Source organism: Hyperolius riggenbachi, chromosome 4 (assembly GCF_040937935.1).
Source record: "Hyperolius riggenbachi isolate aHypRig1 chromosome 4, aHypRig1.pri, whole genome shotgun sequence".
Taxonomy (NCBI): Eukaryota; Metazoa; Chordata; class Amphibia; order Anura; family Hyperoliidae; genus Hyperolius; species Hyperolius riggenbachi.
In genome coordinates, this window is record NC_090649.1 from 293,740,745 (window position 1) to 293,767,996 (window position 27,252).

Below are 27,252 nucleotides of genomic sequence, written 5' to 3' on the forward strand. Positions count from 1 at the left end.
ACAGTTCCCCAATTACAGCACTCTCTAACAGCACAAAGCATTACGATTGGCCAAACCGTGTGGGCATAGTTTACTACACCCTATATAAAACCTTGCAATTCGGGAGGTTGCTGTCAACCCAATTATGTTAGCTGGATTTCCCTGCGAGGTTTCTTCCTGGGTTCGCCAAAGTAGACTAGCAAAGCCTTTCTTTGATCCAGAGGCTTTCTCCTCGAGATAAGTATCCTTTAGGGTACCCTTTATTTCCCCTTCAGGTTGAATTTAAGGGCTGGTTCAGACAGGCCTCTGAACTAGCCGCTAAGCGCCTCTTCAGCTAGAGATCAGAAAGGCATTTGGCACCTTTGGCATCGTTTGGCAAATGCGTCACGTTATGACCACTGCTAAGGCCCGGTTCACACTTGCGGTTCTCTGCCAAACGGACCGGATGACCTGACCGGATCCGGATCGGAACCGTACGGTTCTGATCCGGATCCGATCCGGTCAGGTTGCATCAGGTGTTCATCAGGATGCGATCCGGATCCGTTTGGCAAAAGATAGTAGAAATAGAATAAAAATGTTGGGGTCTGGGAGGGTGGCAGAAGGTGGACCTGTGGAATCAGGCCCTCCGCTGTTTAGCACTCACCTCCACCTCCGACCTACTGCCAACATCTCCAGCACGTTTAAAGTCACTGCTGCTCCACTCCAAAATGCTTGCCCATGTGTCCCCATCCAAAATCGCCGCTACAATACGCATAGGAAGTGGGGTAGAACATCCGGATTTTTAGCCAGTGTGTTGTGCGCTCTCCGGTTCTCATTGGTTTGTATTGGCCGGATGGTGCAGTCCGGCTCCGCTCCGGATACGGCTGCCGGAGGAGCCGGACCAAAAAATAGCGCATGTTGGGTCTTATGCCGGAGTCCGGATCCAGTCCGGACGAAACGGACGCATGTGAACGGACGCATAGGCTTTCATTGCTATGCCGTGCGTCCGTTCTGCATGCGGTCCGGCTCCGGCACGGCGATTCCGGACGGTGACCGCTAATGTGAACCGGGCCTAAGGAACATGGAACCACCGCAGTTAGTACTAGTAGATCCTAGTTGCTACATCTAATGGCCACCATGACGTAATGGGACAATGTGATCGAGCACAGCATTTACACAAACAACAATGATCGTGCCAGTGGCTGTCGATTCACTTGACTAGATCAGCGCTTAAATGTCAAGGCCCTTCATTAACTGGTATTTACACCACTTTACCCTCAACACAACAAACAGATCAGTACAGAGCTGGGCAGAGTCTTCATAATACATTGGTCTGCAATTGAAGTTTTCCACATTTGAATCAATTTTATTGGAATTCCACGGGAAAGACCAATACAAAGTGGTGTACACTTGAGAAGTGGAACAAAAATCATACATGATTCCAAACATTTTTTACAAGAAAATAACTGCAAAGTGGGGTGTGCGTAATTATTCAGCTACCTTTGGTCTGAGTGCAGTCAGTTCCCTGTAGACATTGCCTGATGAGTGCTAATGACTAAATAGAGTGCACCTGTGTGTAATCTAATGTCAGTACAAATACAGCTGCTCTGTGACGGCCTCAGAGGTTGTCTAAGAGAATATTGGGAGCAACAACACCATGAAGTCCAAAGAACACACCAGACAGGTCAGGGATAACGATATTGAGAAATTTAAAGCAGGCTTAGGCTACAAAAAGATTTCCAAAGCCTTGAACATCCCACGGAGCACTGTTCAAGCGATCATTCAGAAATGACAAGACCATCCACCTACCAAGACAAGACCATCCACCTAAACTCAGAGGCTGAACAAGGAGAGCGCTGATCAGAATTGCAGTCAAGAGGCCCATGGTGACTCTGGACGAGCTGCAGAGATCTACAGCTCAGGTGGGGGAATCTGTCCATACGACAACTATTAGTCGTGCACTGCACAAAGTTGGCCTTTATGGAAGAGTGGCAAGAAGAAATCCATTGTTAACAGAAAAGCATAAGAAGTCCCGTTTGCAGTTTGCCGCAAGCCATGTGGGGATTAAACACACCAAATTGGGCAAGCACCATCAACCAAACACAAGCCATGTGGGGGACACAGCAAACATGTGGAAGAAGGCTCTCTGGTCAGATGAGACCAAAATGGAACTTTTGGGCCAAAATGCAAAACACTATGTGTGGCGGAAAACAGGGCTGTGGAGTCGGAGTCGTGGAGTCGGGCAATTTTGGGTGCCTGGAGTCGGAGTCGGGAAAAAATGCACCGACTCCGACTCCTAATGAATTTGTAATTGTAATTAAAATAGAAAATATGATAAAATGTTCTATTTCTCAGATAATAGTCATTAAAAATAATGTATATATACAGTATATATACAGTAATACCTGTGCTTAGTCCACAAAAATGAAATAAACCAGTCAAAATTAGTTACTTGTGCTGCTTCAATAAAGCAGTCCCCGTATTTTTAAGGTCAGATATACATATCTGATTGTGACTGTATATATGATGTGTACACAGGAATCTCATATATACTAAATAACATCTATGCTGTAAGAATAAAGCCTGATGTGTAGCTGTGTCACTAATAGAGATGGTCAACGAGATGGAAATAATTCTGCATTGATGCTGATTTATGCAAATGTATGCACTCCCTTTGCTGATGAAATCAAATAATGTGATATGTTATTAAAATTTGGTTTGGTGACTACAAATTAAAGGGTAACTGAAAGGGATGAAAAGTAAAGTTTTATACATACCTGGGGCTTCCTCCAGCCCCCTTCAGGCTAATCAGTCCCTCGCTGTCCTCCACCACCCGGATCTTCTGCTATGAGTCCTGGTAATTCAGCCAGTCAGCGCTGTCCGGCCGCATGCCGCTCCCACAGCCAGGAACATTCTGCACCTGCGCAATAGTGCTGCACAGGTGTAGTATGCTCCTGGCGGCGGAGTGTGTGCATGCGCACTACGCCTGACTGGCTCAAGTACCTGGACTCATAGCAGAAGATCCAGGTGGTGGAGGAGGACATAGAGGGACTGATTATCCTGAAGGCGACTGGAGGAAGCCCCAGGTATGTATAAAACTTTAATTTCATCTGTCTCAGGTTTACTTTGTTACACAGTAGTACTATACTCTACATATGCACTCCCCACAGAGCTGCAGGGAATCCACTGAGAATGCTGTCCACATTGAACACAGAGGTGTTGTCTGTTTACAATCTCCTCATTCCCCTGCAGAGTACCTGCACATCATTCTTACATGTACCCACACTTACATTGCCTAGGGCCTGATAGATGTTCTTTGTTCCGGTTTGTACCTTTTACAAGTACTCTTACCAAGGACTAGTTTTAGTCTAAAGGGAATAAATATAGTAGTCTACATATCCTTCTCACTTCAGTTGTCTTGTAAAATTCCTAATGCTACGTACACACATGCGACAACGATCGTTCGTTGAGACCGACGAACGAACTTTTAATTGATGAAAGAACGACCTGAGTAAAGATAGTTTTAAAAGGTGTGTAACGATCTGATCGTTAGAACGAACGTTACATCACGTAAAGCAACTATTGCGCCTGCGCATAAAAATGAGAAGTTTCACAGAGAAATAGTGAAATGCGCATGTCAAGCCTAGTACGAACGACCGTTTCCAACGATGTACTATTTTTTGCAAACGATCGTCGTTGGTTAAAATCCGCCGAGACAGAACTTTCTTTTGTAGCGATTTGGCTCGTTCGTCGTTTGCCTTAATAGTCGGTGGTTCGTTTTTTGTAACGATCGTCGTCGGTAAAGATCGGGGAACGATCGTTACAAACGACTATAGTCGCATGTGTGTACGCACCTTTAGCGTTGGCAGTTAAGAGACGAATTTCATGTTACATACTTTTAATCAACAAAATTGTAATATGCAAATTAGAGGAGTCGGAGTCATGGAGTCGGTGGAATCCTAAACTGAGGAGTCGGAGTCGGTGGATTTTTGGACCGACTCCACAGCCCTGGCGGAAAACTAACACTGCACATCACTCTGAACACACCATCCCCACTGTCAAATATGGTGGTAGCAGCATCATGCTCTGGGGGTGCTTCTCTTCAGGGACAGGAAAGCTGGTCAGAGTTGATGGGAAGATGGATGGAGCCAAATACAGGGCAATCTTGGAAGAAAACCTCTTGGAGTCTGCAAAAGACTTGAGACTGGGGCGGAGGTTCACCTTCCAGCAGGACAACGACCCTAAACATAAAGCCAGGGCAACAATGGAATGGTTTAAAACAAAACATATCCATGTGTTATAGTGAAGGGTCGTTCGCGAATGAGCCGGCTCTAAGAGCCATCTCTTTGCTGCGAATGACAAGAGCCGATTCTCAGTTTTAAAAGAGCCGATGCCTTAGCCGCCCCACACAGCTCTGATTTGCTCTGTAATAAAGGGCGCTGAGGCATGCTGGGAGATGTAGTCCTCCTCTTGCAGCTTGTAGAAGTGTATGGGGCGGAGCACAGCAGTAGAAGGAGGGATTGCCCCAGTCAGAGAAGCAGTCTGGAGTTGTCATGGAGACAGGGGCAGGACTTTTACTCCGATTCGGAGTGGTGTCTAGCGATATTTAATGAAGAGCCGATTCAGAAGAGCCGGAATTCCCATCACTAATGTGTTAGAATGGCCCAGTAAAAGTCCAGATCTAAATCCAATCGAGAATCCGTGGCAGATCTGAAAACTGCTGTTCACAAACGCTGTCCATCTAATCTGACTGAGCTGGAGCTGTTTTGCAAAGAAGAATGGGCAAGGATTTCAGTCTCTAGATGTGCAAAGCTGGTAGAGACATACCCTAAAAGACTGGCAGCTGTAATTGCAGCAAAAGGTGGTTCTACAAAGTATTGATTCAGGGGGCTGAATAATTACGCACACCCCACTTTGCAGTTACCTATTTGTAAAAAATGTTTGGAATCATGTATGATTTTCGTTCCACTTCTCACATGCACACCACTTTGTATTGGTCTTTCATGTGGAATTCCCATAAAATTGATTCATGTTTGTGGCAGTAATATGACAAAATGTGAAAAACTTCAAGGGGGCCGAATACTTTTGCAAACCACTGTAGCTGTGCTCTTACGGTCACTCAAAATGGTCAGTAACAGTTATGTTTACTGTCAAGCTACAGTATAGCCTCTTTCACATGTAAAATAGAAAATCGCTGACGCCAGCGATTTTTGATTTTGTGGCCGATTTATTTTTCACCTCCGCCACTCGGGTGGGCACTGCATTTTTTTTAAAAGCGCTTTTCTAAGCGCTTTTGCAGAGCGATTGCGTTTTTTCACTCCTTGACGCAAGTCAGGAAGGGAACTCTTTGATCCAGAAAAGAACAAATACAAAAACGCTGCACAAAGCGATTTTGTGAGCGTTTTTCCTATACCTTCCATTGAGGCAAAACGCCTCAAAATATGGTACAGGCACCGCTTTGCTGAGCAGATCGGAAACGAACCACTCAGTTGTGAACTCTCTTAATAGAGAATCATTGCACAAGCATTTTTTGGGCGATTTTGAAAATCCCCTCCACTTGAAAAAAGGGCAAAAATGCCCTTAGGCCCCATTCACACTTAGAAACGCTAGATTTTTTCCGGTGTTTTGCAGGAGTGATTTTTCCACGATTTCACGAGGAAAAATCACTGAACGCTGCGGCAATTTTGCCGCGATCGCATTTAACGCTTCTATAGCACTGAAACACGATCGCTGGGAAACCGCCTGAAAGTGGTGCAGGCAACACGTTTGCGTTTTTGGGCTATATGCGGCAATTAGCGCAAATCGCCCAAGTAAGAATGGGCCCATAGTTTCATTATGCTAGCGCTTTTAGGGCCCGTTCTCACCTGATCGGGAATCGCGCAATTCCCGCTCACGGCAAACCGCTACACAATGTAGCGAGTGGCAGTGTTCTCACTGCCGCGATTAGCGATAACCGCAACCGCGCTGCATGCAGCGTTTTGCCGGCGACAAGCGTCCCGCGATTAGCGATCGTGATTAGCGTGCACAGCACGCTAATCGCGATTGCTCCAAAACCGCCGCAGTGTCCAGTGATTTTTCCGCGCTATTCGCGGGAAAATCACTCCCGCAAAACGCCGGCGGTAATCGCTGGCCTTCTGCGGTTCTAAGTGTGAACGGGCCCTTAAAAAGTGCTAGCGTTTAAGCGTTTTGCTGAAATCTCAGCAAAACGCTCTTGTGTGAATAGGGCCTCAGTGTGAACGAGCCCTGAGCGTGTATGTGGCTCATGCAGCCTCGTTTTATTCCATTTTAGAGTAAATAAGTTTAGGAGGAGGTCGGGGGAGGGTTAAGCCTCGTCAACACATGAAGGACAGCACCGAGTCCTCACAACACCCAGCAATGCCCAGGCAGCGCGCATGCTCAGTGAGGCGCTGCTGAGGCGGGTATGGTACGGAGATTACACATTCGCACACAGTGCTGTGTTACCTTCAGCTGCCCCACTAACTTCATAAACTGCAGAAGGCTCCTGCCAGCAATACTCCCGACACCGGCAGCCGCCATTCTACCCCGGCAATTCAGTGCCTAACCACGCCCTCTGAACAAGTTAGCCCGCCTATTGGACTATGTGTACTGAGCCGGTGCATTGTGGGTGACGCTACTACCTGGTAGAGATGGGAAGTTCGGATCTTTTCAATGATCCGGATGATTCGAATCGGATCATTGAAGAGATCCGGATCTTTGATCCGAATCTTGGATCATTTTACTACAGGAAGCATTCGGGGGTGAAATGAACAGCAGGACAGGTCTGTGGACAGGAGAAGGGGAGGGGGGTGGACACACAGAGAAGGGGAGAAGATGGACAGAGGGCAGGGAGTGGACAGAGAAGGGAGGAGGGACGAGCAGAGAGCAGAAATGTTTGCACGTAATACCCACATGCTGAAGTCATATGCTTTACATATATTTCACCTATATGTTCATCTGTACACTTTGAAAGAAAAGGTCGCACAGTGAAAGAAAGCATTCCCAGAAGATAAGTGCAGCTGTTTAGTGCCGAGTGCAGGAGGATTATATTGCCTTTCAATCACACTGTCTGCAAAGTTACTGAGCTGTGCTGAGCCAAAAGCTTCCAATGTGATCACTGTGCACAACTACGGAACAGCCAGCCTATAATGAGCAGCACGTTATAGCCAGTATGTGTGCTCTACACATATCTGGCAGTGGCACCCATGTCCCCTCTCTCTCATCTACCTGTCTCCCTGCAAGGCTGCCTCCCCTCCAACAGAGCGATCCCTGCTTCCAGGACCCCGCTGCCCGCTGAGAGGGGGCGTGTCGCTCCTGGCCCCGCCCCTTTTGCGATCCGAATCGTTCATTTTGATGATTCGGATGATCGACTCATAAAATAGATTCGGATCAAAGATCCGAATCGTTCATGATCCGGACAACACTACTACCTGGTCAGTTGTAGCGTGGTTGGCGTGGTTACTGTGTACTGTTGGTATTCTAGTCTTCTGACTGCACGGCATTTTTATTACATGAACGCTGTGCTGCAGAACAGAACTAATCCTGAGAAACTCAGTTACATATTATACATATGAACGTGTGAAGATAATACTGTGCATTAACTTAAAAAAAGAAAAAGCCGTAGTAATAAATAGAATATAGGCTGCATTGTGAGAATGAGGTTAGGCTAACCACTGGAGCACCAGAGGTTTACCTCCCCCCACAGTGACCAGATTTATTTTTCACAAATCGGCACTCTCGGCATAAACATATTGCTCAGTCATATAACTTGCCACCCAAATGAATCTTGCCTCCTTTTCTTGTAACTAGGAGGCCTTTCTTTTGGTGGTCTCTGATCGATACCGCGATTTTAGTTATTTTATTTTGAAAAAAAAAAGCGCATTGTTTTTTTAAAATAATTTTTGTCCCACTCCCCCCCCTAACTGTGCCCTGGAAAGTGCCTCTGTCCACTTCCTATGAGAGGGCCTAGATTCTGAGCTGCTCGGAGGGACAGCTATGTGTCCCTTGTACAGCGCTGCGCTAGATCGTAGCGCTGTACAGATGTAGACAAAAGTTCTTGTATTTTATTTATTTTTTGTTAATAACTTACCAGCCGCTCCGCTCCGTATCTGAAGGGAACCGAACGCACATGTCCGTGCGTTCCCTGCTAATCTGCGCCAACCGCTCTTGACGTTTCGGCCTTAGGCCTCGTTCACATCTGCTGCGCTGAAAAACGTGTTAAAGCGCATGGTAAAAAACGCATGCGCTTGTGCGCGCTTTAGTCCGCGTTTCTATGCGTTGCGCTGCGCTTCTTTAAAGCACGTTTTGCTTACTGTAGCAGCAGCAGTTGTCAATAAAACTTTGTTTTTGTATGTAAATGTATTTTTTTCTCCAGTTAGGGGTAAAAAACGCATGCGCTTCTATGCGCTTGTACGCGCTTCTATGCGCTAAAAAAGCGGACCCATTCACTTGCATTGCTGTGCGCTTTACAGCTCAGCGCACAGAAATGCCTGCAACACTACGTTTCTGTAACGCTGCTCAGTGCAGCGCATAGATGTGAACCAGCTACATTTAGTTACATGGAAAAAGAAATACCTTGCTGAACGCACAGGGCAGTGCGCTGTGGAAAGCGCACAGAAACGGCCCTGATGTGAACGAGGCCTTAGCGGTCGGGAGGGGGTTATGAATGGTGTCTTAGCACTCTGGAGCTGCTGAATTTCTAGAGATCTGCATGGAAAGTTTGCATGCACAGTAAGTTAAACTCGGCCAAGGTGGCTTATAACGATAACCTCTGCTGAGACCATAAACTTAGCCAAGCACCGCCGCTGCGCTGGTCGAGGGCATTGTCCCCACTTGAAGAGAATCTGTATTCTAAAATTCTTACAACAAAAAGCATACCATTCTATTCATTATGTTCTCCTGGGCACCTCTGTGCTGTTTCTTCCACTCTCTGCTGCAAACCTGGCTTGTAATTGCCAGTTTTAGGCAGTGTTTACAAACAAACTATCCAGGTTGTGATAGGCTCACATAAGCAGAGTGTGTGAGTCATACAGAGCCTGCAGGGGGCCTGGAGAGGGTGTGTATATTTCTATCCAATCACAAGCAGCCCTGCACATTCCAGTCTGAGTGCCTCAGCCCGATAGAGCCGTCAGAGAAGAGAATATTAGATCATATAACAGAGATAATACAGCCACTGTGCAAGTAGGAAAGGCTGCAGTAAGCCAGACCACATTAGAACAGGCACAGGAACTTATAGGAAAGAAGAAATAAGGATGAAAATTTTGTTACAGTGTCTCTTTAACATGCACACTCTCTGACACACTTCAACTGCTTAACCCATTCGCGTTCTGTCGTTTTCACTTGAGAAATGTTCACCTCCCATTCATTAGCCTATAACTTTATCACTACTTATCACAATGAACTGATCTATATCTTGTTTTTTCCGCCACCAATTAGGCTTTTTTTGGGGGGTACATTTTGCTAAGAGCCACTTTACTGTAAATGTATTTTAACAGGAAGAATAAGAAAAAAACGGAAAAAATTCATTATTTCTCAGTTTTCAGCCATTATAGTTTTTAAATAATACATGCCTCCATAATTAAAACTCACGTATTGTATTTGCCCATATGTCCCGGTTATTACACCGTTAAAATTATGTCCATATCACAATGTATGGCGACAATATTTTATTTGGAAATAAAGGTGCATTTTTTCCATTTTGCATCTATCACTATTTACAAGTTTAAAATAAAAAAATATAGAAGTATTTCATCTTTACATTGATATTTAAAAAGTTTAGACCCTTATGTAAATATTTACATGTTGTTGTTTTTTATTGTAATGTTTTTTTTTGTTTTTTTTATTTGGGATATTTTTGGGAGGGTGGGATGTAAACATGTGATTTATAATGTAAATGTGTGTTTGAATTTAATTTTTTTTACTTTTAGTTGAAGTTTTACTTTTTGGCCACAAGATGGCGGCCATGAGTTTGTTTACATGACGTCACTCTAAGCGTAACACACGCTTAGAGCGACGTATGGGATACGTTACAGCCAGAAAAAGCGAAGCTTCCGAGAGAAGCTGTCGCTTTTTCAGCGGGGGAGAGGAATCAGTGATTGGGCACCATAGCCCGATACACTGATTGCCTGGCTAACAAACCGCGGGCCGGGAGCGCGCGTGCATGCGCGCGATCGGCCGCGGGAGAGCGCGGTAGCGCGCATGGTTCCTGGACGTAGTTTTTACGTCCAGGAACCAAAATAGGTTAAAGAGAAACTCTGACCAAGAATTGAACTTTATCCCAATCAGTATCTGATACCCCCTTTTACATGAGAAATCTATTCCTTTTCTCAAACAGACCATCAGGGGACGCTGTATGGCTGATATTGTAGTTAAACCCCTCCCACAAAGAAATTCTGAGTACGTACTCTTGTCAGTTTCCTGTCTGTGAACCTTGCTGCATTGTGGGAAATAGCTGTTTACAGCTGTTTCCAACTGTCAAAACAGCAAGCAGCAGCTACATCACCTGCCAACAGTAAAAATGTCACCATGTAATAAATGTCAGAATGTAAATTAGGGATTATAAAGATTTTACAATGGGCAAACACTGACTAAATCATTTATACATAATTACTGTAAAAATGAAGCAGTTTTTTTATTACATTACTTTCACTGGAGTTCCTCTTTAAGCCCCTGTCACTAGTCTTCAAGCTAGCAACACATCTGTTTCTATGGAGGGAGTTCAACAAGTAGTGCACAATGGAGCGATTCCTTAAAAACAATACGATACAATGTTCGTTCACTGTCAGGAATCGCTAAAGATCTGGCACTTTAGTAGACCGTGAGTAGCCAGTCGCTGTACACACACTTGGATTGACTCACAATTTTTGGCCACGGTGGTCTTTATTGTTAGCCATGGCCGAGTTCAATCCAGCGTGAGTATGTAGGTTATATCTTTCTAACAGTGCAGTTGTCCTTGGTAGGATTGGGTCATCTCAGCGCCTGATTCCGCACACAGGACCTCACTTGGGTGCCACCCTACACTGTAAAGTTAATTACAGCTATAGCGGCGTAATGGGACATTTACTGTAATTTGTATTTGACACCTCACAGAATTTCTACAGGAGCAGGGTAAGCCGTCTTTTGGCTCACCCTGTGCCAACTGACCGGGCGACGGAATGATACGTGCTGTCCTTGGCAGCTTTGGTACTACATATCAATTGTTATGTGAGTGCTTGAAGGAGCCCAATGGTGCATAACTACTGCAACACTGGAAAGAAGGAAATTTGGGCCGGCTAGGGGATTTAGGCTCCATCCATCACAGACAACAATGTTAATTATGGTTATACTGGAGCACATTGTCTGCTGTGTGCCAGTTAAAGGCAAAGTGCAAATTTCCACACACCCCTTTTTTGGATATCAAAACGCTGACCCACTATAAAGCTGTCCTTCACCATACTGTCCTTATTGTACAATTTTTGTAAAGTCCACTTTCTTGGGATATAAGAGCTATAGGATATAGATTAAAAAGACTTTACTTTTACTTTGGTAAGGCTGAACAGATACATGCATGAGACTGCAGATTAGTTATATTTCTGGTATGTCATAACTTTTTAGTAATTATTGCTGTGGTCTGCTATGACCCAGGTGAGCAAACCTATAAAAAGAATAATAAACGCAAGGTGTGCTGAATCATTTGTGTTCAGCATCCTTGTAGACAGTTAGTAAATTAAGGCATGAATAGTTGAATATTGGTAATTAAAGAGATATTCTATTATTCCCAATAGCATAATATCAGTAATTATACCAGTATTCTGCTAACCCTCTGTACCCTAATTCTCACACTAGCCCTCGTCAATCTATGCCCAACATAAACCACCCTCCACTTACTCCTAACACTAAACGTAATTAAAATGCCCAGAGTTTGTCTACAGTGAAGCCAAACTCTGGTGCACTAGTGCTTCCAATCAGTGGCAATATAGCCAATCAAAATCATATGCGTACCGCCATTTTTTCGGGGGTGCCAATTTCCATCTGTAGCAGGAATTTGCTGCTTTTAAAATCAACACCCAAATTTCCTCAGCGCTCAGATTTGCCATTTTGCTTACAGTCTCCCGGTGGCTCTGGGATACCATGAGCTATCGGTATTCTGCAGTTATTAATAATGTTAGCCTTGAGTGTGTAGGTAATACCTGTATCTAGGTACTGGGTGTAATATTTGAAAGCTATGGGAGCCTCTAATAATTAATCTGCCCCATAAAAGCCAACACAGTTTACAAACCTCGTACACAGAACCCCCGACCAGCGACGGATGTTCAGCAAGAGATCTGCCTGGCAGATTAACTTGGCTGACTGGTGGTCAACTTCTTTAAAGCCGCAGCTCCCCGCCCACCAAGTAACGTCAAATATGTGCCACTGCGTCATTCCTCCATCCTGTCCCCATAGCAACAAAACGCGTTTCAGCTACACAGTTCATGGGCGACACCAGTGATTAGGTGTGTACGTACCTTTATGGGGAGGTTTGTTTGAATTTAAGAGGTTGAATTTAGGAGGACCCAGGTGCTTAATTTACTTTAAACAGCACCACACTCAATATCATCTGGCAGTAGTCATGTAGATATCCTATGAATTAAGTGTTAATCTATTTGTAAATTGTATACTGTGTGTCCTATCCTACAGTTAAATCCTGTACATGCCAAGCCCAATTCTGGGCACGTCCCAGTCGTGCTTGGCGAAATAAAAATGAATCTAATTCTATAAGAAATATAGTGAAATCAGTGTTACCTGACGTTGTCTAACATGCCAAGCTAAACATAGTGGCAAAAGAGGCAGCAGAAGTTGACAGTAGTGTAGCCATGTTCAGATGTGTATTGTGGGGGCAGTAGCAGCTTTTGAGTTGCTGCTGTGCTCCTCTTCAGACTCTACAGCTCCAGTATACAGCCACAGTGGCCAGGTGCCGGACTACAGATGCTGCAGCTTCGCTTTGTATGTGGGCACCCACTTTCTCAGGCACATAGCTCTGTGGCTTCAGCACACAGTCGTTGCATTCCCCACCAACTTCCCAACTGCTGTGAATTTGGACGCTGGGGGCTGTGTTCCCTCTTGCCTTACAGCCACTGTGATGCAGCTACCGTACACGGGGCTACAGCCATTGCTGCGGTCTCCACCACCCTCAAAGCCAAATGTACACCTCACAGAAAATTAACCCTCGCCTATTCTTGTAGTCGCAGCTGTCGTGGCACTTAGTGACTTTTAAAATCACCATGCACTGCATTGGTGGTGGCAACGGGCAGCGGTGGCAACCAGTGGCAGTGGTGGGCAGGAATAAACCTGTACCCACAGCTGTAGCGCTGTGTCCTGGAGAAGCTGTGTGCTGAAGCCAGTAGCAACCGCAGTGGCTCCATGATGAAGCTGCAGCACTGTGTTTTGGAAGAAGCTGGAGCAGCACATCTGCCATTGAGCCCATGTCCCCGGGACAACAGCCACTCTCGCAAACAATTCTGCTGCGCCAAAGTTCCCCCTGCCCATCAGTAACAACTAGGCAGCACCCAAATAAGGCAGCTACATAGCCGCAGCCAGAGTGGATGTAAAGCCACAGTGCCCCACCACTGAAATCCTTAGCCCCGAAGAAAGGCTGAGCGGCTGTAAAGCTGCAGCACCAGACTGCCACTGAAATCCTCATCTCAGCACCATGCCATAGATTTTATCTATACTTTACATCTTTTACCAATAATTTTTTATTGGGCACCAAAATTATAAGGTTTGAACGCAGTTTACCAATATTTGTGCGCTATGTCGGCACCATAATTACCACTGCTAGCAGTGCGCTATAATCACCTGCTCCGCCCTCAACCATTTGTGTAATTTCCACATTTGGTTTGATATATAATAACCCAGTGACAGAATAGAGGTCAATCTCAACTGCTTGGGTGGCTGAACCATCATACCACTGTGCACTTCAGTCTTTGCACATAGCCTTTCTATAATTCACTGTTACCAATCTCACAATACACCAGGGGTTCTCAAAATTGGGTGCCCTGGCACCCTGGTGTGTCTCGAGCACCTCCCAGGGGTGCCTCGGCATGTATTCCCATTGTCCTCAGGTAATGCAAATGCACATTGATATACAATGGGTAAGGCAGTGACCACTTGGAGGGAGCAGCATTTCGGTAGTTGTTTTTGCCCAGGGGTGCCTTGAAAAATTGTCAAAGGCATCAAGTCCCCTTCACCCCATAAAGTTTGAGAACCACTGCAATACACTAACACTAATCACCTGTTGGTGTTCCAGACAAATGGATGGATAGATAGATAAACTATCTAAAAGGATAAAATGATAGGTGTGCCCATACACTTATCAATGTTTCCTGGCAGTTTTGGTCACTGTGATCAAATCTGCCAGAGATCGATGCCCCAAATATGACTGCTTGATTACGACTGAAGTCTGCCCAAAATTATCAAAATTGTTGATCCCTCCAGATGGAAAGCTCTTGCTTGTGATCAAATTTGCCAGAGATCGATGCCCCAATATGACTGTCCGATTGTAGTTATGATCAAAACTATTGATTGCTCCAGAGAGAAAGATCTTGCTGTTACATTGTTGATCTGTGTGTCCACTGTTCAGAGCATTGTAACTGTTGAAGGAGACAGGTCACAGGTGTACAGCGCTGCAAGTGTTACAGACAGTACCTTCCCAAATTAGCCCTTATAAGGGCTGGTTCATTGTTCTTGCTACTGTTATATTGCTGTGCTGTGTGTCCACTGCTGTGCTGTGTGTCCACTGTGCAGAGCACAAAATTTGATGTTTGCGACATCACTAGTCTTCTGTATTTCAGTATTAAAGCCCTCATCATCATCTGAAATGGTACCCTTCACTGATGTTCTCGCCCCTCCAAGCCTTCCTTTTCTCACCTTCAGAGAAGCAGGAGTACCAAGTGCATATTAAGTCACCCTTTTACATCAAGACAGCTGAAGTAAGTAACCTGAGAACTTGTGTAACTTGAAATACATGCTAGTTCTTTGTTGTAGAAGAAGGAAAAGAGTCTGTTAGGTCCTGGTAACTGGTATTAAAATGATCCTTATTGTTAAATATCCACTAGGTGGCACTGCACACTAAAGATATGTACTGTCATGCTATAGAAACGTGAAACAAGAATGTAAATCAAGTTTTGTAACCTTGCGAAGATGCTAAATAAGGTGTTCTGCCTAGCAAGGTGGGATGACTACCAAAATGCCATCTCCTCTTTCATGCTTTCCTGCTTCCTGAGACTAAGGGCCCATTTCCACTAGCCGCCGTGTGCGGCTGCATGATGCGCGGCAGCACTTCCTGGTCTGCACCAGACGAATCCCAGAAGCTGTGCCATGCACGACTTTGGGATTCGTTGCCTCCCACACAAAACAATGCTGCAATGTCATCTGAATCGCTAAGGCAAACGATTCAGACGGCGGCAGCATTACCCCCTATGGCAAAGTTTCCCTGCGCGATTTGCTTGTGCGGGGAAACAGGCCCTTCATGTGAACCTGAAAAGAGGAAACTTCATAACTTCAACGGGGGATGGCACTGGAATGACAGGAGGGACCAAGGACTGGGGAGACTCTATGGCAAAAACAGGGTTCCCTTGAAGTATTTCGCAGGGGTTCCCTGGCATTTCTCCCTCTAGTGAGACTGGCCTCAGTTGGCCTGGAGAAAAAGTACCTCCTTGGCTCCTCCTCTATGGGGGAATGAGTTGATGAAGTTGATGAAAGCTGGCAGCCACTGACAGCCACAAAAGTAAAAAGTAATCTTATGATACTGACAGGCACAACATAATAATATAATGAGAGCTAAGCTTTATTTACTCATTTAGTTCAATGGAGATCTTGTGCATCAGAAATGCATATGCACCAAGGAAATGCCCTGAGTGTTCCTTTTTAGAATTATACAAGGACAAGCATGCATCACACCTTCATATTGCAGGTTGTGTTGTTTCTACATTGCAGAATTGTTTCTGAGTTCAGATATACTTTAATTAGCATCAGGCTTTTTTTGTTGTCTGTGTCCCATTATTATTATTATTTTAGTATTTATATAGCGCCGACATATTACGCAGCACTGTACAGTATATATATATATATATATATATATATATATATATATATATATATATATTGTCTTGTCACTAACTGTCCCTCAAAGGAGCTCACAATCTAATCCCTACCATTGCCATATGTCTATATTATGTAGTGTAAGTACTGTAGTCTAGGGCCAATTTTTAGGGGGAGCCAATTAACTTATCTGTATGTTTTTGGAATGTGGGAGGAAACCGGAGTGCCCGGAGGAAACCCACACAGACACAGAGAGAACATACAAACTCTTTGCAGATAGTGCCCTGGCTGGGATTCGAACCAGGGACCCAGCGCTGCAAGGCGAGAGAGCTAACCACTACGCCACCGTGCTGTCCCATTACCAGGCTGTTCTCTAAGTTTTTTCTGTGCTGCGGTAAACAGAAACTGAAGAGGTTCTATAAAAATAATACCCTGAAAGGTGTTCTAGTTTACTCTTATGTTTCAAGTCCTGCTCCATAGAGCCACATTAATCTATGCCATGCACTGATGAGGATCAACTAATCCGAAACAGTCTGTATGCATGTTGGATTATTATGACTCTGTACAAATAACAAGCTGACACATCATTGCATTCTAGTGGCTCTGGAAGTGTGTTTAGCTTTTAAGGGCAACAATGGTTAATTTGCATATATTCAGCAGTGGTGCCTGGGAGATATCTCAAGCTCAATCCAACCTGAATTATCGCAAATTCTTTCTGTTTTAAGAAAGCAAACTTTTGTTTTCCTTATTCTATCGAACTAAGAAAAAAGTTTCTCCTGGAATGAGAGTAGCTCTTATGTTGATCCTTATCCTCTAATTCGCTCTGAATTATTGATCCTTAAAAAAATAAAAAAGTATACAGAACAAAATGTTTTCTACTCCATCTTATTCCTGATGTGTTATTTAGAAGCTACTGAAGTGAGAACTTCAGCATTACAACTAGACAGCTGTTAAGTTTTATAAGAAAATGAAGAGTGCATACCTGATATTTCTCTCCTTAAAGGGAACCTAAACTGAGAGGGATATGGATTTTTCCTTTTAAACAATACCAGTTGCCTGACAGCCCTGCTGATATCTTTAGCTGCAGTGGTGGCTGAATCACACACCTGGAACAAGCATACAGCTAATCCAGTCTGACTCCAGTCAGAGCACCTGATCTACATGCTTGTTGAGGGGCTGTGGCTAAAAGTATTAGAGACACAGGATCAGCAGGCGAGTCAGGCAACTGGTATTATTTTAAAAGGAAAAATCCATATCCTCAGTTTAGGTTCCCTTTAAGTGTGACCAGAACATAAAATACATCAGTCACATAAAGGACCACTACAAAAAAAATGTAAAATATATACACCGTTTCCACTGCCCGGATGCAATTGCATCGCATTGTGCCGCAACTAGCTGCGTGTGACTTCCGGTTGTCTTCCGGAAGTCCGGATATGGCCATCTGTTACTGCCTAGGCCCTAGGGGAATCAGTATGCCATCCATCATTTTCCCGGGTCACATCACATTGCAAAATTTGCACGCAATGGAAAAGACTCCATTGACATGCATTGGCTTCAGGTTTGATGCGATGCGATGCAAATTCACAGCCATTAGAAACGGGCCCTAGGATGTACAATTCTCCCAGAGTAAAATTCAGTAATAATTACTTCTTCCTATGTCACTGTCAAGTACAGTTGGTAGTAAAAATCTGATTTTTGGACAGGTTTTGAACTAGTCTTTCCTCTCAAGGGGCATTCTCAGGGTTTTCTTTATTCAAAAGCAGTTACTAAACGACAGTTGCTGAGTCCAACTGCTAAAATAATGTGTAAATGAGTAGGGGGGCTAGCTGGCATCTTTGTATAGATCCTTTCCATGGAATGCATTTTGTAAAGAATAAAGGAAATACTGAGAATAACACAGGAGGAAGGAATATTTCACTATTGTAAAAAACTTCAATTTAAAATTCCTGTGTATGCATATATATAAGGCAGGTGTAGGGAACCTATGGCTCGGGAGCCAGATGTGGCTCTTTTGATGGCTACATCTGGTTCACAGACAAATCAGTAGGGGTTGATTCACTAAGCTACACTGCTCAAGCAGTTTTTCAAAGTAGACACGCTACTGCTGTAGCATGCACTACTAACTTACTCGTGCTACCCCAAAGCTAACAGCTGCTCCAATTGTCCCACCTTGGACCCTGTCAGCCCCAATGACTTTGTAGAACCAAATCCTCGCACTTTCATTGGCCCAATAGGTTGTCTGTCACTTGACAGGCAGCCATTTGGAACAAAGTGTTGGGATCTCGTCCTACAAAGTGAATCAACCCCCAAGTCAGATAGCTAATTGTACAAGCTGTTAGTCGGTATTTCTCCTGTCTGGCTCTCGGGGAAATTGCTAATGTTGCTGAAACCCAAGAGAAGCTGAAGACGAGTCTGACATGTCCACTGCCAGGAGGATCAACTGTATACACATCACCATGACAACAGGGATGTGAGCCATCTGCTGCGCATGCGCACTGTGCCAGCTTGAAACATATTGTATGGCTCTCAGGGAACTACATTTTAAAATATATGGCGTTTATGGCTCTCTCAGCCAAAAAGGTTCCTGACCCCTGATATAAGGTGTACATTTGTCCCAGAGCAAAAAACACTATTAACTACTTGTTTTCCTATGTCACTGTCATTTTCAGTAGGTAGTAAAAATCTGACGGGTTTGGACTAGTCCATCTCCTCCTTAGGATTTGTAGTATTTCCTTTACAAAAGCACTGCATGGTAAGGACCTATACAAATATGCTCTCTTCACGCTTTGCTGGCAGTTGAACCATGCCACCCTGTCCAGGGAGTACTTTTGTAAATAAAGACAATCCTGAGAATTCCCCTCGAGGAGATGGACTACTAGTCCAAAACCTGTCAGATATGTCAAATTTGTATGACCTACCTTAGTGACCGGTACAAAAGAGGAATTTATGGTGCATTTTAATCTGGTGACCAATGTACATCTCATATGTTTGCATACACGTGTATTTTAAGTTTTTATATTTTTCACAATAGTGGTCCTTTAAATGTATTTATTTTAAATGTTACAAATTTTTCACTGTAGTTGTCCTTTGTCCAGCCTGATGTTAGAATGACTACCGCACTCTGTTGGCCAGTAAACATAGTCAGAAGGGGATCACAGACTGGACAAACTACAAGTGTGCATCTGTGTAATTATTTTAGTGCTTCTAAAATGCCAGGATTCAGAATATGAAAGATATGCGAAGAGGGACAATAAGGATTCCTTCACACCTGCAGTCATGGCAGGAGGCTCCATTTTTAATATTACTTTCTGTACACCTCATTGTATGTTTGAAGTGATTCTGGTGAACTTTCACTGCTTTTCTTATGTATGTAGAGCAGCCTGCCTTTATTATATCTCACACATCACTTGCAAAGTCAATTTTAGTATTCCTTTTTGATCTGAAATATCTCACGCTAATTTCTTCGGCCTACACACGAAAGGAGCACAGAATTTCTCTAGTTAAATTTCCTTATTGTAAGTGCTAGTATAGCTGCTTGTGGAAGGTTTGGAAGATGTTTTCTTTACCAGTTCTTATAATCCTGATTACCCATAAGGGGGCAGGAAAAGAGGTGCAAATTAAAATCCTTGTGCAGCATTTCCTAAGAATACAGTAGTAATCACACCCAGCCCCTGACATTACTAGTACATAAAGTTCCTCTTAATTAAAGCTATCTGAAGAGAAAATAGACTCATGAGATAATGAATTATATGTGTAGTATCGATAATAAATAGAACATTAGTGCATAGAAAATAGTCTCATGTTGCTTTCCAGTACAGGAAGAGTAAAAAAAAACTTCAGTTGTTATCTATACAAAAGAGCTTCTCTGAGTTATTCAACCAACTTAGCCAAACTCAGTCCTGTTTTATGAACAGCTTAAACAGCCAACAAACAGTGAGAGACAGCTTGAGATATGGTTTTACTGCAGAAAAGTTCAAAGGCTCATTATTTTTGCTTTGTTTTACAGCTTAAAATACACAGTGTTGATTCTAAAATGCAACTGTTAAAGTCGGATGCAATGTTATAAATAAAGCTACGGTATATAACTGCAAATAAAAATATGAGATTCTTTTCTTTGCTACTAATATTCTATTAATTATTTTTACTACACATACAATTCATTATCTCATAAGTTTATTTTCGCTTCAGATTTGTTTTAAACATAAGTGCAAACTACTTGTTTTATTTTGCATTTTTGTAGCCACATGATCTTTCCACTGCTCCCCCCACCCCTTCAGCAACAATGGATGTGTAGTGGTAGGTAACGAGTCAATTTTAGGCACAAATATGGGGTTGGTAATAGTTAGTAAAGGGTTAGGGATTAGTGCTAGGCATAGGAGGAGGACTGTAAGGGATTGTTCACACTAATGGCATTTTCTAGATTTAAGTGCCGGGGATTTTGAAAATCGTCCTAAAAGCACTTGTGCAATGATTCCCTATGAGTGTGTTCACATCTGAGCGGTTCGATTACGATCCGCTTACCAAAGCACTGCCTGTACCATTTTTGGGGCGATTTGCCTCAATGGAAGGTATAGGGAAATCGCAAAACGCTTGAAAAAGCTCTTTGTATAGCGATTTCCCCAGCGCTTTTAAGAATAAATACATTGTATTTATTCTTTTCCGGGTGAAAGAGTTCACTTCCTGACTTGAGTCAGGAAGGGAAAAAACAAATCGCTCGCAAAAGTGCTTAAAAAAGCGCTTTACAAAAAATCGCCACACGCAGGTAAGTGCCGGGAGGCGCTAAAAATAATTGCGCACAAAAGCGCAAAACACTGGCGTCAGCGATTGCGATTTTAGATGTGAACAAGGTCTTAGTGTGAAGCATACATCAAGGTTGTTGATATAAGTGTTAAATGATACCCGAGGTGACATGTGACATGATGAGATAGACATGTGTATGTACAGTGCCTAGCTCACAAATAACTATGCTATGTTCCTTTTTTTCTTTCTCTGCCTGAAAGAGTTAAATATCAGGTATGTAAAAGGCTGACTCAGTCCTGACTCAGACAGGAAGTGACTACAGTGTGACCCTCACTGAAAAGAAATTACAACCATAAAACACTTTCCTAGCAGAAAATGGCTTCTGAGAGCAGGAAAGAGATGAAAAGCATCAATAGTTCATACATTTTAGCTCTGGCATACTTCAATGAATGTGTCATTGAGCAAAAACAATAAAACAGTTAAAAAACCGTAAAAAGTAGATTTAAACATAAAATAAAACTGTGGAATATCTTAAAAAGTCATTTTTAGGAGAAGGAAGATAGATACAATTGTTTATTTCATTAACTTTTCACCTCGGATGTCCTTTAAGGCAGAGTTGGGATAGATGGTTGGGGGGAATAGTTCTGACTGCAGATATCGTGTGCCAATATATATGTTGCCTTATTGTCGGCACTGAGAACCAGACGTTTCTGTAAACCGGGGTAAGTTTTCTTATAAGAGCATGAGCACAAAGTTAGAAAAGGGAGTGTTGGAATATTTGTCTTCTACACAGAAGGGCTAGGTTTCAGGATAAATCTGCTATGTATTGGTGCAGTTTTTTAGAGAGTTTAGTGTTCTCATACATTCAATAGACAAGGGAATATGAAAGAGGAGAATTGGAATGATTGCTAGGGATAAATCAATTTAGAAGAGTAGAACAACATGCACATGCCCGTATGGCATTTACTGCATATTTGCGGTGTGCTGTGTACTTAATGGAGACAGACAAGGCCAGATATCTCATAGCACTGATACTTCTATTACCACAAATATTCTTCCAAAACAAAGAACATAATGACCCAGGCTTAAAATCTGTCATTTGACAGGGTAGCTTTTATGTTTTTCAGATAGAATGGCCAACTCTAACTGAATGTTAACCTTTATATGCATCTGTGTGAAGGTATGCGCTATTACTATGTTACACGGAAAATCAACGTGGTTTGCTTGTGAATGACAGGAAAGCCTACTAATCAACTAATTGGTCACCAACATTAAGGGTCCTGTATAAGGAGAGTGTAATGTACGACTCGCCAAATCCTCAACCTTCAAAACTTACCTCATGAATTATCACTCCTTACTTGTTTTTTACCTTGAAGAGACTAGACTGAGCCGGGTAACGGGCTTAGTCGAAGCCAGTCTGGGTCTTCTGCGCATGAGCTGACCTACTGCACATGCGCAGTAGACCCGGACTGACGTCACTGAGCCCGTTACCGGGGCTCACCACGGCTGAGCGGGAGACCGCAAGAGGACGGCGCGGGAGGCATCCGTGCTTATGGGGCTGGAGGAAGCCCCAGGTAAGTAAAAAAACGGCCTTATGACTCATCTCTGAGTCTCTTTAACTATAAGGAGAAATCATTTTTGAGATAAGTTAAGGAGAATTTAATTTGAGATAAACTGATAAGGACCAGTATACTAACTTCCCACCTCTCTTAGGAGATATTTTCACACCTTATCAACAAAATAGATTTTAAGCCTCCAGATTTTCCATCCTGTCATATAGACCAAATCGATTGAAATCGGCTGCAAATCGATCAATCGTTCGACTTTATAGAATACATTTCCGATCGATCCATTCTATAGAATCAATCGATGGCTGAAATCGACCAGTGTATGGGCCCCTTTAGTAAAAATCAACTTTGGTAAAAGGGCCCCTTTAGTAAAAATCAACTTTGGTAAATCCTGGTTTACGTGTGCTTTAAAGCTATAATGCAGACATCAAACCAGCAAACATTGATTCCGGTAATACTTTTAGTGACTAACTTTACATTGCAGGCTTACAAGTTTCTTCTTCAGGCACATGACCAATTTGAGTGACCAGGTCCATCTCTTGCTGCACCCCGATGGTGATTCTGTTTATCAAAATACCAAGCATCACTCAGGACTGGTTTTCTGAGCACGAAGATAAAGTGTCACATCTACCACAGCCTCCATAATAGCCAGACCTCAATATTATTGAACCCTTGTGGTCAGTGTTGGAGACAAATCATTAGCAGAATTTGCCAATGTTTTGCAGGAAGAATGGTACAAGATTCCCCTAAATACTATACAGGAAATATATTTTTCCATTCCAAGGACACTCCAAGTAGGTCTGAATACTAAAGATGGTCCTATGCTCCTACATCGTATTAGTCAAAGTTATATGCTTCTTGCCAGGTGTCTATGTTTCGTCTATCCCGTGTGTGTTCAAAAATATATGTATACACATGCACACGGATACTTTGTTTTAATATTATAGTGTCTTTTTTTTTTTTTTTACTTTACAAAAGAGACACAAACAGCATCAACAGTGATTATTATAGTGATCACATGATCAAGAGGCAATCAGCATAACTTTTGATCCCTTTTGTGAGATGTCAGCTGTATCTCCGGTGCATGTAATCATGGAGGGATCATATGAACCATGGCTAGTGAAATCTTCCGACGGGTCAGGAATAGAGATCCCCAAGCACAATGTACATTTCAAAAAATCTGTTCACAAAGCAGTTAAATAAATGTAATGTGTATAGTTGTTTTCTGGAGAATTTGTGTTTTCAAGAAGTGAAGCATAAATCAAAATACAATCTATTTGGACCATTGTGCTATTTCAGAAACACCACATAGCTCAAACACGTATGGATTGACAGATTTCTGTACCTGATCCCAGCAATACATGTAACGGATATTAGAATGGTCAATACACAATGCAAAGCAGTGAAGTTCTTGCTTTCTCACAAATCAGAATAGGGAAAACCACAAAGGTAAGCAACCAAAGTTTTCCCAAATGCCAACACAAAATATGTGTGCATTTATAACAATTAACTCAGAAGGTAGATATAACAATTTACATTATGCTTAAGAAGTCAGCGCTGACCTATTCATTGTAGTGAATGGGATCAGCAGCGCAGCACATTGTAGTGCAGATGGCGTGCGATTGTACACATTGCATTCCGATTGCACGGTCAGCTAATGATGTGAACAAGGCCTAAAGGAAACTTGTGCTATCTTTGAAGACAAACAAATATCTGGTCTTTGCTTGGGATTACTTCGAGCCACTTCGAGCCTTAACTTGAACTGAGCCTGTGGTCTTCCATTTCCTCAGTATGTTCCTAACTGTGGAAACAGACAGCTGAAATCTCTGAGGCAGCTTTTTGTATGCTTCCCCTAGACCATGATGGTGAACAATCTTTGTCTTCAGGTCATTTGAGAGTTGTTTTGAGACCCCCGTGTTGCTACTCTTCAGAGAAAATGAAAGGAGGAGGGAAACTTACAATTGACCCCCTTAAATACTCTTTCTCATTATTGGTTTCACCTGTGTATGTAGGTCAGGGGTCACTGAGTTTAATGCTTGGGGTTATACTTTGACCACCCAGAGCAACAAGGCTGGTAGCTGAAAAATACCCATCAGAACTGTGATTTTCAGGAAAAAAAAACCCGAAACTCTCCGAGCGATACCCACCACCTTCTAGAGACTGTCCAAAAATTCCAAACCTTTTAATGCAATGCCCTCCAGAACCAGTCCTTTCCAACACAGTACCCACTGCAGTGGCGTAGCTACAAACCTCTGGGCCCCGATGCGGAATCTGGATGTGGGCCCCCCCCCGGCAACAACAGCCCCCCCTCCCCCGGCAACACCCGATGGATGCACACACATATCAAAATCCCTATAGCCAGCTATAGGTACCCCCAGTATAGGTAGTCAGGCATAGGTAAGCCAGTATAGTTGCCCCCGGTATAGGTGAGATAGGCAGGCGCCGCTGGTATAAGTTAGATAGATAGGTGCCCCCAGTACAGGTTAGCTAGGTGGGTGCCTCTAATATAGGTAGCCAGAATAGTTGCCCCCAGTATAGGTTAGTTAGGTAGGTGCCTCCAATATAGGTAGCCAGTTTAGTTGCCACCTGTATAGGCTAGCTAGGTGCCCCCAATACAGGTTAGATAAGTAAGTGCCCCCAGTATAGGTTAGATAGGTAGGTGCCCCCAGTATAAATTAGATTAGGTCGGTGCCCCCCAGTATAGGTTAGATTAGGTAGGTGCCCCCCAGTATAGGTTAGATTAGGTAGCTGCCCCCCAGGATAGATTAGGTAGCTGCCCCCAGGATAGATTAGGTAGGTGCCCCCCAGTATAGGTTAGATTAGGTAGCTGCCCCCCAGGATAGATTAGGTAGCTTCCCCCCAGGATAGATTAGGTAGCTGCCTCCCAGGATTAGGTTAGATTAGGTAGCTGCCCCCCAGGATAGATTAGGTAGCTGCCCCCAGGATAGATTAGGTAGCTGCCCCCAGGATAGGTTAGATTAGGTAGCTGCCCCCCAGGATAGATTAGGTAGCTTCCCCCCAGGATAGATTAGGTAGGTGCCCCCCAGGATAGATTAGGTAGCTGCCCCCCAGGATAGATTAGGTAGCTGCCCCCAGGATAGATTAGGTAGGTGCCCCCCAGTATAGGTTAGATTAGGTAGGTGCCCCCCAGTATAGGTTAGATTAGGTAGCTGCCCCCCAGGATAGATTAGGTAGCTGCCCCCCAGGATAGATTAGGTAGCTGCCCCCCAGGATAGATTAGGTAGCTGCCCCCCAGGATTAGGTTAGATTAGGTAGCTGCCCCCCAGGATAGATTAGGTAGCTGCCCCCAGGATAGATTAGGTAGGTGCCCCCCAGGATAGATTAGGTAGCTGCCCCCCAGGATTAGGTTAGATTAGGTAGCTGCCCCCCAGGATAGATTAGGTAGCTGCCCCCCAGGATAGATTAGGTAGGTGCCCCCCAGGATAGATTAGGTAGGTGCCCCCCAGGATAGATTAGGTAGCTGCCCCCCAGGATAGGGCAGGTAGGTAGGTGCCCGTCCCCATAATGGAGGGGGGGGCCGCAGCCGCGGGGAGGGCAGCCCGACCTCTCCCTCCCTTCCTCTCCCCGGGGGCCCCCCCTCAGATGCAGAGTGAGCGGCTCACGGAACGCTGTAGGCAGAACTCACCTCCGTCCCTGGTTCCAATCGCCGCTGATCTCCTCTCTGGCTGGCTCTGCATAGATGCTTACACACGCAGCTTCCTGTTTAGCCGGAAGCTGCGTGCGTAACAGCATCTATGCAGAGCCAGCCAGAGAGGAGATCAACGGCGAGTGGAACGCAGGGAGGTGAGTTCTGCCTACAGCGCTTCCGTGAGCCGCTCACTCTGCATCTGAGGGGGGGGCCCCAGGGAGAGGAAGGGAGGGAGAGGTCGGGCTGCCCTCCCCGCGGCTGCGGCTCCCCCCTACCAGCGCGCACGGGCCGCATGGCCCTCCAAACGGAGATGGGCCCCCCGGGCCCCTCCCCCGCCTCCTCAGGAGCCGGGCCCGGTCGCCAAGGCGACCGCTGCAACCACGGGCCCTACGCCCTTGACCCACTGTCGAACCAGTCCAAGGCACCAGGACAAGTTTCCTCAGAAATCTCCCAGAACACTTTGAAGCTCCATAGAGATCCCAAGAGGTTAGAACGCCCTTTAGGCTCACATGGAGAACTATCAAGAACCCCTATGGAATCTAGGGCAATTCCAGAGTCAGGGTTATAAGGACAAACATCAAGTTCAGGGCTTTCAGGGACCAGAACCATCTCTGGGCATGCAGGCAGACTGCCAATATCAGAACATGTCATCACTAAAAGGAAGCATCTGCGTACGCTGACATACAAGACACACTTGGGCATTCTGGTACACAGAGCACATCTGGGCACACTGGTACAAGAGAAACTTCTGGGCATGTCAAGGAACTGCGGACCTCAGAGTCAGTCACGATAGGACCAAAGCCAGGACTGAGCAAAAAATCCTCATTACTAGATTTTACAGTTACTGGACTCTCACAAAAAAAAATGCAGAATCAGACATAAGTGTCACTGATTCCACCAAGGTTATTCACAAGTCATGTTCAGGGGCATTAACAGGGCAGGACAAATCTTCTGATGAATGCACTGAACTAGATAAGGTCTCCACAACTTCCTCTGGACTAGACAGAGACTCATCTACTACACTGGATTGGAGCTCCAAAAGAGCTGCAAAACAAGTCAGTATTGCAGCAACCCCCACTGAACTGGGCAAGACTGAGGAACTCACTGGACAGGAAGGGGACCCTGAAAGCTCTGCCACACGGGACAGAGAATCAGAACTTTCCAAGATGCAAGGCAGGATTTCAGGAACACTCACTAAACAGGACTTAAATTCTGAGACTTTAATTATTTTTACCAGAGAGTCAGAATTATCCATGTTACAGGGCAAGACTTCTGAAACATTCA

General features: G+C 44.2%; 1 protein-coding gene and 1 long non-coding RNA gene across 5 annotated transcripts in view; one reads left to right on the plus strand and one right to left on the minus strand.

Annotated features, from left to right (window-relative positions):
• HDDC2 (HD domain containing 2) overlaps window positions 1-6,582 on the minus strand; it is a 74,182-nt gene extending 67,600 nt beyond the window's left edge. Inside the window, exon 1 of one of the 2 annotated variants that reach the window (XM_068279476.1) lies at window positions 6,421-6,575. In XM_068279476.1, coding sequence (XP_068135577.1) covers window positions 6,421-6,495 — 75 coding nt within the window. In that variant the 5' untranslated portion in view covers window positions 6,496-6,575. Of the gene's footprint in view, window positions 1-6,420 lie in introns of both variants that reach the window. The other variant, XM_068279478.1, reaches the window with a different exon arrangement.
• Window positions 6,583-6,648: 66 nt separating this feature from the next.
• Window positions 6,649-27,252, plus strand: part of LOC137570753 (uncharacterized) — a 120,621-nt gene continuing 100,017 nt past the window's right edge. For 2 of the 3 annotated variants that reach the window (XR_011031163.1, XR_011031164.1), the window contains exons 1-2: window positions 7,343-7,388; window positions 14,763-14,900. This is a non-coding gene — a long non-coding RNA (uncharacterized lncRNA). Of the gene's footprint in view, window positions 6,738-7,342; window positions 7,389-14,762; window positions 14,901-27,252 lie in introns of those variants that run through there. The other variant, XR_011031165.1, reaches the window with a different exon arrangement.